This window comes from Bos indicus, chromosome 23, assembly GCF_029378745.1.
Source record: "Bos indicus isolate NIAB-ARS_2022 breed Sahiwal x Tharparkar chromosome 23, NIAB-ARS_B.indTharparkar_mat_pri_1.0, whole genome shotgun sequence".
Classification (NCBI taxonomy): domain Eukaryota; kingdom Metazoa; phylum Chordata; class Mammalia; order Artiodactyla; family Bovidae; genus Bos; species Bos indicus.
In genome coordinates, this window is record NC_091782.1 from 45,049,642 (window position 1) to 45,060,644 (window position 11,003).

The 11,003-nt window shown below is 45.6% G+C and overlaps 2 protein-coding genes across 4 annotated transcripts in view; one reads left to right on the forward strand and one right to left on the reverse strand.

Moving 5' to 3' along the window:
- Window positions 1–3,604, forward strand: part of RANBP9 (RAN binding protein 9) — a 72,934-nt gene extending 69,330 nt beyond the window's left edge. Inside the window, exons 13-14 of one of the 2 annotated variants that reach the window (XM_070778370.1) lie at window positions 349–460; window positions 2,613–3,604. In XM_070778370.1, the coding sequence (XP_070634471.1) occupies window positions 349–460; window positions 2,613–2,743 (243 nt within the window). In that variant the 3' untranslated portion in view covers window positions 2,744–3,604. The remainder of the gene's footprint in view (window positions 1–348; window positions 461–2,612) is intronic. The other variant, XM_070778371.1, reaches the window with a different exon arrangement.
- Window positions 3,605–4,297: 693 nt separating this feature from the next.
- Window positions 4,298–9,619, reverse strand: NOL7 (nucleolar protein 7). Of its 2 annotated transcripts, XM_019985924.2 has the most exons (8): window positions 8,241–9,600; window positions 8,083–8,143; window positions 7,425–7,483; window positions 5,964–5,995; window positions 5,501–5,582; window positions 5,078–5,199; window positions 4,925–5,002; window positions 4,298–4,474 (listed from the first exon to the last, which is right to left on the reverse strand). In XM_019985924.2, exons 1-8 carry the CDS (start codon window positions 8,501–8,503, stop codon window positions 4,398–4,400), a joined length of 774 nt encoding a protein of 257 aa, XP_019841483.2. In that variant the 5' UTR covers window positions 8,504–9,600; the 3' UTR covers window positions 4,298–4,397. The 2 variants fall into 2 exon arrangements, with proteins under 2 accessions (XP_019841483.2, XP_070634473.1); XM_070778372.1 differs by lacking the exon at window positions 4,925–5,002 and having other exon boundaries at window positions 8,241–9,619.
- Window positions 9,620–11,003: the final 1,384 nt, after the last annotated feature.

Here is an 11,003-nt window from a genome sequence, read left to right on the forward strand (position 1 = left end):
TGTCACAGTCGTATCAATGGTCATGAATTGTAAAGCATCTGAATGTTTTGTCTTTACCTTAAACAGTAGTAGCCCATTCCACAAGAATGAGTTTTTTCCGTTTTATTTCTGTCCTGTATGTTGTGTAGGTATAAGTGGTGGATGGTGAAAATGGGTGTTTGTAAAAAATAGGAAAACAGATTAGACTTTGCTGCATAATCTAGTTGTTAAAAAAGTCTCATATCACAGGGTAGATGACCTTAAGGGTTAATCCAGTGCCTTAAGGTGTACTCGTAGTCTCTCAAGTTGAAGCCATAGTGAGCACAGACACTGAACTATCTGACTTAATCAAATTGCTGTTTTCAACAGGATGCATTCAGTTTACTAGCCTATTCAGATCCTTGGAACAGCCCAGTTGGAAATCAGCTTGACCCAATTCAGAGAGAACCTGTGTGCTCAGCTCTTAACAGTGCAATATTAGGTAAGTGAAGCCAGAAAGCACAGCTTTAACTAGTCTCTTGAGTATTTGAGACGGTATTTGTGCTGGTATTTATCCTATGGTAAAATCTTAAGGGAAATGTTTTCTACATTAAAAAAAAAAAATTACCTCACAGTATAGAAAAATTCGTGTTATCTCAGTCCCAGATTAAATGGGTTCAGATGGAATAAAAACAGTACATTGGGGTGTATCTTGTGATGTCTAGAAAACAAGTGTCTGTGAGTGTGGACACAGCATTCCTGGCCTGAATTGCCTGTGCCCAAGCTCCCACCACGGTGAAGACACTGGCTCAGGGCCTCCCGGGGGCTCTTCAGTGCCGTCAGCCCCAGCTCTTGGAGACGCAGGCAATGTGCAGTAAAAGTTCAGATTTAACTACATGCCCTTACCAAGTGAAAAGGGGAGGGGAGGGGAGAGCAGCAATACGTAGGCTTAGCCAGGGGGAGCCCAAAGTGGGAGACGGGGACTTGCTGTCCCCTGACTGGTGGCCGTTCCTGTGAGCAGAGTGTGGTGCTTATAAACTGAACAGATGCTCTTTAAGTGAATTCAGTGACTGCACGTTTTATGCATTTATATATAAACTACATAGGGTTGATTATTTACATAAAAGGACATTTTAATATCTGGGCAATTTTTTCCAAAGGGAATTTGGATGAGGGTGACTTTTCACTTTCCATTTTAGAATGTAAGTCCTCAAGAAAAATGGGAGCTACCAGTTTAGTCTGTTGTGTGCTGTGTGGCCGTTCGGCTTGGGAGCTTTGAGGAACATGTGAGACACTCAGATGAGGGCAATGCACACACAGTCAGTGTAGGCCGGAGACTGGAGCGGAGGCAGGGCTTAGATGGCTGGAATGTAAAGGGAGCTATTTAGAGTTCTGACATGGGGGCCTTAATCTGCTTCTTTGCCCTTATAAAGTTCATTATTAATTAATTGTGTTGTGGCTTAATACTGAAGTTTTGGCATAGGAATTGGTATTGCGTTATAATTTTCTCAGATTTAGAATTTGTATATAATACTGTGAATTTTCTTTGGTTAATATGTTGTCTTTGGTTATACAAAATTAATTTAGTTCTACCGGTAAAAAATAAGTATACTCAGTAGCACTGCTAGGATTGTAGGGCAAATTATAGTTTGCTGTAACTGTCTTTTTGAAATGACTATATTATAGGTAATCATGAAGCCCTAATTGCTTTGTATCTGGGTAACACTCAGACTCGGAAAGAATTTTTGAGGAAAAGTGACCAGTTTTCATACGACAGTTAAGAATCTTGCATTCTCCAGGGGAATTAAAATTTCAAGTCAATTGCTTAAGACCATTATCCAGGATATATATATATATAGTGCCCTAAATTATGTGGCTCAACTATAAATAGTGCTTTAATTTATTAAATCTATACAATTCCTGCAAAAGAAAGGACAGGACTTGAACTGCTGTGGGTGTGTGTGTGCATGTTTATAAACACTGTGCTGTATTACAGAGCCTCACGTCTCAGCAGTGCTTCAAGTTAGAGTACTGGCATGTGATGCCTGCAAGTTCTGTATTCCAAAAAAATGTAAAGGACAGTTATAACCGCTGTGCCTTCCGGGGCCAAAATAAAACTGTGACAATGTGCTTACCAACCCAAAGAGCATTCACCACTGTGCCCTGAAGAGGGAGGAGTAGGCGGCCTCTGTTGGGCCGTATCCCCAGAAGAAGAACCCATCAGTGAAATTTCACTGAAAGCCTGGTGCCCTTTTCTCTGACCTTGATCAAACTTCTCTGACCTCTGGTGCCCTTTTGTTTGACCTTGATCAAACAGGAGAGAGACACTAAATGTGCCTTACTCCCCAGTGCAAACATTAGGTAAGCAATTACATCATTCCCATCATAGTAAATATGAAAGTAAAGGTTTTTGAATATCTAACAAAGTCTTAGTTCCGCAAGAACTTATTACTACTTGAAAACCCAGTGAGCACAGTACCTTGTCACAGTAATGTCCAAGGCACTGTTTGCTTAAAAACCACCTTTGCTGCTTAGCTTGTTAAGTACAGTGCAGGCATTGGTAATTTTGTAAGCAATGCAGTACTTTCCTGATTGAGATGCTGTTTAAAATGTCTTGCTAATTGCCATTTCCACTTTCAATCATTTTTCCTCAGAAACCCACAATCTGCCAAAGCAACCTCCACTCGCCCTAGCCATGGGACAGGCCACCCAGTGTCTGGGACTGATGGCTCGATCAGGAATCGGATCCTGTGCTTTTGCCACGGTGGACGACTACCTACATTAGCTATGCATTTTCGGAGCTCACACTTGCATTGTGGCGCATAGACGACATGGAAGTAGACCAGCTCTGCTGATTTGAAACTTAGATTTTTAATTATGTACTGGGGACAGGTTTTTGTCGCTTTACATTGCTTCCTAGTTTACAGCATGATGCAAATCATTTTCTAACTTAGTGTTAGGAGCAATTATTTTCCATCTTTAGCCTCTTAGTTGTCTAAGAGTTAAATATTACTGAATTCCAGACATTCAAATTGATCATCACAAATCCTCTAAAACAATTACCTAAAAGAAACCAAAAAGTCCTGCCTTCTTTGTTGGGGGGAGAGAGGGGGGAAGGAAACGGAACAAGTTGTGTTTGTGTTAGCATGTGGGTGATGTAAACTTCAAACTGGGAGGTATTCTGACCCCCGCTCCCATATAAGCATTCAATCAGTGTAACTTGCAAAATGCATAAACATCTGACAGTTTGAATTTATAGTGTTGATGGAAGAAATCATTTTTAATGTGTACTGTAAAACTTGAAATACTCAGGAGCTGAGTGGATATGTTTGTTGCTACTTACAATCCCGACCTGTTAGTCCCAGTAGTTTTGTTTTAACATGGTCTTTCTCAACTTTGTTTCTGTTTAACTACAGATGACTTCTGTTGTAGACTCACAAGTTGAACTGTTGTATTATAACAGTATTACATGTCAACAGTGTGGTTATGACCTTTATTTATATAAAAACCAAATATTTAGTCAATTTACTGTGTCTTAATTTAATCTTTGTACACCTTCCATTTTTAAGTGCTTAAAATGAGTACTATATTGCAATAAAAATGTAGTGATATAATTAACCAGCCATTAAAAATTTACTTCTACAGATACCAGAGTGTCAATTGAATTTATACATTAGGAACTTGCATACTTATGATTAATGTAAAGTTAGAACAAGTAAAATGAATGGTTGCTACTATAAATCTGAGCTCTGCAACCTAAGACTGCCTGGCATTTACAGGCCTCCCTGGATTAGGGCCAAACCTGATACGATAGGCGATATAGACAGCAGGCAATTAATCTTATTTTCATAATCGTCATGTGGCATGTGACTTGGCCACTTTTAAAGCAAACCCCCAAACTGGTTAAAAGTAAAATAGAAACAAGCTCTTCAATAGAATGACCATATCCTTTGGTTTGGCAAAGGTGTCTGTTGGCTGTACACCAAGTCTTAAGCCTTCTTTTAAAAGAACAGATTATCCACACTTAGACACTGTGCTCTTCCACATATTCTGTGAAATCTCGTCAGTGGCACCAAAACACCAGAGACAGACATATCCAAGAGCTTCAGTGAAGCTTTTACTGCCACACTGCGGGGTTGGGGGGGTGCGGAGGTGCCCTCCTGGTGTGGGTACTGCTTGTGGTCAATAAAATGGAAAAACAGAAAAATAAAGGAAAACAAGTCCTTTTAAACTGCTGCTTCCAGGATGCTCAAAGACTAGGAGGCTTATACGCCAGGTGGATGAAGTGTGACTAGGTGCTGCCCCTAAGAGACTTGAGATTCTTATAATGACTCTTCAGAAGGATTTATAAGTGATTTATTTTTTTTCCATAAAAATTACATTCTTTAAATAACTAAGTTCTATACATACAAAGTACTTGTTCTTCATCTAGCTTTGATTTACGTCTTAGGAGTTTTCATCTTTCTGACCATCCAGCGTTTTGTAAACCTCTTGGCATTTTGTTTTCTCTGAGATCCTAGAATAAAAGGTTTTGGGCAGTTAAGAATAAAGAAATAAAATTCCCAAGAAACAATTCACAGATTTTCTACATCGTTAAAAATTGGTACATGTACACACATACTGGGCTTCCCTGGTGGCTCAATGGTAGAAGAATCTGACTGCAATGCCAGAGACACGAGTTCAATCCCTGGGTCAGGAAGACCCCCTAGAGGAGGGCATAGCAACCCACTCCAGTGTTCTTGCCTGGAGAGTCCCATGGAGAGAGGAGCCTGCTGGGCTACAGGCCCTGGGGTCACAGGAGGTGGACACAGCACATGTGCACATACGTACTACACTGGCCTGCTCTCTGAGCAACTTTCAAACAGTAACAGAGCCACTGAAGAAAAAAAGATACACTATCTCCTTAACAAGAAACATTATTCAATAAGATAAAACTCAGATTCAAGAGAATAAAGCCAAATCTTACCCCAAGTATTATTCAAAAACTGGGCTGCAGCCTTTTTCATCGGTAACCTCTTATTTTCAAGAGACAGGAACTTGTTTACTAGGAAAGAGGATTATTTGTCTTTTTTTTTGTTTAATTCACAGAAAAGAAAGAAAAACAGTCTAAGGAAATTACCAGTAGTTCTGTTGGTTCCAGGACCATATAAACAATTTTGTATGAAGGCTTTGGCAGCTTCTTGCCTTGAATCCCTCAAATCTTGATCTTTTAGCCTTACAGCCATGTAGCTTTTATTCTGGCTGGCGATCAATACAAAAAGAGAAAACGAGGCCACACTTATTTTCAAAATAAAGTATTTCTGTTAGTTGATTCAAATAGTGGAGAAAAACCCCCAAATCCTAATTTTGTATAAGCACAGGTTAGATGATAAAATTATAGGGCTATTTTACAACTAATGTTTACGTTTTAGTAGAGCAAATACTTTTTAATATAAATACCCAAAATGTTCCACAGAGGATCCAATCTGAAACCGCTACTAATTGAGGTAATACCCCCCTCAAAGGTCACCTTTACATCCTACACACAAAGATGACTTCTTACCCAACAGTCTGTACTTTCTGCACTTTAGCTTTCTTAGAATCACTTCCTTTCTCTCGTTCTTCATTTTTCTTTTGCAAATTAACTAAAAAATTGAGTTAATACTTCTCATTAGCATTTGTGCACAAATAAATCAAGAATACATACTGGAGTTTACTTTAAATATCCACTACACATCAATTTGTATGTGATCGTACAAAATAAGCTAAAATTTAAGACTGTGCTCCCAGCGCAGGGGGCTCAGGTTCAATCCCTGCCGGGAGAACCAGATCCCACGTGCCAGAACTAAAGGATGTGCATGCCACAACTAAGACCCGGCAAGCCAGATAAATTATTTTTTTGAAAAAAAGAAACAAGCTAAAGCCCACCAGGCCTGTTTCCATGCTCCTTCTCAAGGGTAACAACATTTGCAAGTATCAGCAAATGCCCTTGACACTTAATGAGAGGTTACGTAAATAGTTCATACCTTCTTTCAACTTTCCCGGTGATTTCTTCACACTAAGGGAAGAAGAAGCAAAACACTGATTGGGATGGCCGAGAGCAACAAAGACTCAGGTTATCACAAAATTTCAGCTGGTTTCACAAATAAGATAACCCCCTTTTACTACCACCATTCTCAATTTTTATTGAGCATCCTTAAAGTCACTCCCCAATGTGCTGTCAACAACTCCCAATCAACAGACTATACTAGGCTAGGAGGATCAGAATTTCAAATCTGGAAGTATATTAGTAGGCTTCCAAAGACGCAGACTGTTGTGGTTGATGGAGTTAAAAGTATTTAAGAATTATGTAATACAGTATTTGAAATACGAAGTGAAAGGTGGTAGGCCTGCCTGCCTCACTTTATGTGGAGAGAGCGGAAAGGATTAATTGAACACTTCAGACACAACAATGGAGACAGACAATGGTAGTCTCAAAAAGTGTGGTCTAATGGAGAGAGAGTCAAAGGCCAGAACACAATGAGATGTCTATACAGAAGTGGAAAAGCTAAACCGCCGGGGCAGTGATGGGATAGAGGGAATAGGAAGGGACAGGTGACAACTTGGTTTTCAAAGATGAAAGGGACTTTGCCACCATGATGTATTCAGAAACTCAAAGAGTATTGAGTAACTCTTTGGAAAAGTTCTTCTACGGAAAAAGAACAACTGTTCTAGCAGGGCTAAGCTAAATTTAAAGCAGTAAGAGAAGACAAAGGGGAACAGGAAAAAAATAGCAAATATTTAATCTAAATTTAGTACAGTATAGAATCCTGATGCCATAGCACAGAGGAGAAAGAGGAGCTTTAAACATACGGTGGATGGCAAAGCTACTAAATGAAAAGAGGAACAAGGAGGGAAAAATTATGTGGCTCAGATGGTAAAGCGTCTGGCTACAATGTGGGAGTCCGGGGTTCGATCCCTGGGTCAGGAAGATGCCCTGGACAAGGAAATGGCAACCCACTCCAGTACTCTTGCCTGGAAAACCCCATGGAAACAGTCCACAGGGTCGCAAAGAGTCAGACAGGACTGAGTGACTTCACTTTAACAAGGAGGGAGAACTAGGTAAGGCAAGCACGGGACAAGCTGAGTTTTAGGAGCCTATGGATAACAGACCAGTACTCCACACCCCACTAAAGGATGAACTTCAAAACACTTTTATTCACACCCTCTATCCTGCCCCTAGTACACTGACAGTGGCCACAGTTTACTGTAGGAACTCACTGAGATCAGCAACTCAGAAGCTAGAGCTACCCATGGGAACAACAAAAATAAGAAACAGCCACAGACGGAAAATAAGTGGAACATTTCCCTCCACCTGTCCCACCAAATTCAAATATCTCCTAGTAGCTTTTTAATTTAGACTTTAAAACTTGAGTTCAGACAAATGTACCAAGACAGCATTAAAACACTGTATGTAAACAAGTAATAAAAGGAGACCCACCACTTACCTAGTTTGTGAAGCTGCAGTTAACTTCTCTAGAATAGTATCTGGAAGGAGTTTTCTTTTCTTTAAAGACGTTAAAAAAAAAATCAATAAAAAGTAAGCAACAGGACAACACGCCCTGAAGTGCTTTTGAAGTTACCATTTTAAGGACAGCCCTACCTCTAGGCAAATAAATGATCCGAACACTGCCCTCCACTACCTGTGAGCTGTGGGAAGACTGGGGCCCAAGCAACTCAGAGCCTACTCCTACTTCACTTGGAAGACGTGAAGGCTGGAAAGGGTGCCCGCTTTATTCCAACCCTCGGGTCACGTTATACACCGAGGGCAGTTCACAGGCACGTCCACCTGCGGCCAATCTCCGGAACAGCAGAGCGCGAACCAAGCATCCTGTGCGCGGCCCTCCGTTTACCCAGCGCTGCCTCCTCACAGAGACCCAGGTTCACATAAACCACCTCCGCCGCGCGTCAGAGGAGGGTCTGGCTCTACTTTACCTCTTTCCAACCCTATTCTAAACTGGTGGACAGCGAGGAACACTAGCACGCCGATGTCAGCGCTGTCGGAAGAGACCACCAGCGGGGCTCTCCTCCACCCCGGACCCCTGCAGCATTGAACTCTTCCCCGAGCCGGCCCGTGAAACGGCCCCCTCTTTGCAAACCTCTAACCTTCTGTTCGATGAACAGTTCCTCGCGCCGCTTCCTCTTCTCCTTCAGAAGCGCTTTGTCCCTGGAAGAGACCGCGACGAGTCAGGGCGGGCGGAAAAGAGAAGGGGGACGGTTAGGCGGCGCTTCTCCCCACCAGCTTGTCCCCCGGGGCTCCGAACCTGCGCACCGTCTCCCGAACTCGCCGCTCCTCCTCTTTTGCTTCGGCCTGGGCGCTGGCGAAAGTCAGCTCCTCCGGGGCCTCGTCGTCGAGCTCGTCGTTCCCCTCCTCGTCTTCCTCCAGCGGCTCGGCGGCCGCGCCGCTGCTGGGCTGCCCGAGCAGGAGCCCGTGCCCCGCCTCCTCTTCGGAAGCGGGCTGGCCCTCGTCCACCATCGCCGAGGCCGACGCCGGGGCGCGGGACGCGCGCGGCCTGAGCTGCACCATGACCCAAGCTGCGGGGACCCGGCGGCCGTCTTGACCTCTGACCCGGAAGCCCCACGCAAGCGGTCAGTGACGCAAAGGGCAGGCGCGGCCGGGGTCTGCCGCCCTCTGCAGGTTCGGAGGCCCCACCGCGCGGTACGAAGGCGCACGCGCAGAGCCGGGAAGTGGGGCGTGGCCTAAGGAAAGCGCCGGGCGTTCCCTTCCACCCTGCCCGGAGCCTGCGAGCCGCGGGCCAGGATGCCCGGTCCCCGCCCACGGTTACGAGAGCCGGTGGACTTGGGGGCTTGTTTCCAGGCAGGGCCGATCCGTGCTGCTGCCGCCTTAGCGGGGATGCCGAGAGCGTTGTTGCTTGGATCCCCGCGCTCCTCGGGGCGGGCTGGTGCGGGTCACGCCTCCCGGTGCCCAAGAACCCGAGGACCTCGAGCCCCTATCGCCCTGTCGCCGCCTCTTTCCGCTCAGAGAGCCGCTCAGTCGTATCCGACTCTGCGACCCCATGGACCGCAGCATGCCAAGCCTCCCTGTCCATCACCAGCTCCCAGAGTTTACTCAAATTCATGTCCATCGAGTCGGTGATGCCATCTAACCATCTCATCCTCTGTCGTCCCCTTCTCCTCCCGCCTTCAATCTTTATCAACATCAGGGTCTTTTCCAAGGAGTCAGTTCTTCGGATCTGGTGGCCAAGGGTAGCCAAAGTATTGAAGTTTCAGCTTCAGGATCAGTCCTTCCAATGAACACTCAGGACTGATTTCCTTTAGGATGGACTGGCTGGATCTCCTTGCAGTCCAAGGGACTCTCAAGAGTCTTCTCCAACACCACAGTTCAAAAGCATCAATTCTTCAGCGCTCAGCTTTCTTTGTGGTTCAACTCTCTCATCCATACACGACTCAGAGAGCCGCTGGGTCGAGCTAATAAATTCGGCTTCCTCCACTCCGCACTCCCTGTAAAAGTACCGTTTCTAAAGGAGGATGTGCGGCATAGCAGCGGGACCCCATGCCTTGCAGTCCTGTTGTCACTGAGGAGAAACAAGGTGGACAGACCCACACGTACATCGATCTTGGCACCAAGCGTGCGGTGTGACAACCTCGGCCGCCCTCTCGCAGGCATCCCTGCCCAGCCCTCGGCCGCTGCCTATTCTTTGTTCGCACAGACTCTCTCCCTCCAGACTGCCCCTCCCCGCCCCCCCCGCCCCGCCCCCCTTTAGAACGTGAGCTCAGTGAGAGCAGGGACCCCCGCTTCCCGCTGTGACCCCAGGATCTTGCCCAGTGACTGCCCGTTGCACCTCCACTAAGTGACCAAAACCCGGGCACCGTGTATTTTTATGCCCCGCTCCGCCCCACTACACCTATTTCATTTCTTAGCCTATGTGGCCATTCAGTAATCTTTGTGTTTATTTTCTCCCACCTGCTCAGCCAGTAAAGAAAACGCCTGCAATGCAGGAGACCCTGGTTTGATCCCTGGATTGGGAAGATCCCCTGGAGGAGGGCTTGGCAACCGACTCCAGTGTTCTTGCCTGGAGAATCCCATGGACAGAGGAGCCTGGTGGGCTACAGTCCATGGGGTCACAGAGTGGAACAGGACTGAGCAACTAAGCACACACCCATTACACAACAGCAAATGATTCATCATTCTCTGAACTGCCGCTGCTGCTAAGTCACTTCAGTAGTGTCTGACTCTGCAACCCCATAGACTGCAGCCCACCAGGCTTCTCTGTCCATGGGATTCTCCAGGGAAGAGTACTGGAGTGGGGTGCCATTGCCTTCTCTGCATTCTCTGAACAAACCAAGCTACTTCATGCTTACCTTGCAGTTGGACATGCTCTTGTACACAGTCCTCACTTGGAACTCCTATTTATAACTGAAAAACCCGCACCCAGGCTGACTTCCTCTCAAAGCCTTTCAAGCACCTTAATGTCCACCCCATCCCTACCCTGCTGCTGCTGCTAAGTCGCTTCAGTCATGTCCGACTCTGTGCGACCCCAGAGACAGCAGCCCACCAGGCTCCCCTGTCCCTGGGATTCTCCAGGCAAGAACACTGGAGTGGGTTGCCATTTCCTTCTCCAGTGTGTGAAAGTGAAGTCGCTCAGTCATGTTCGAGTCCTAGCGACCCCATGGACTGCAGCCTACCAGGCTCCTTCCTGCTACCGCTACTGCTAAGTTGTTCAGTCATGTCTGACTCTTTGCCACCCCATGGACCACAGCCTACCAGGCTCTTCCGTCCATGGGATTTTCCAGGCTAGAGTGCTGGAGTGGGGTGCCAGTGCCTTCTCCCAGGCTCCTCCCTACTCGTCTCTAATTGCGCTCTCCTGTGAATCTTTTGCTGTGACTGTAGCTTCCGTGATGTGTAACAGTTTCTGTGCCAGTGGTCCCAACCAAGTTCTTATGAACTCCTTGAAGGAAGGTCCAGGCCTCTTCTTAATCACTGTATTTCTAATGTCTATCATAGAGTAGATGTTCGATAAATATTAAATTGAATAATCCCTCAATGATTAAATGATCAAATATTA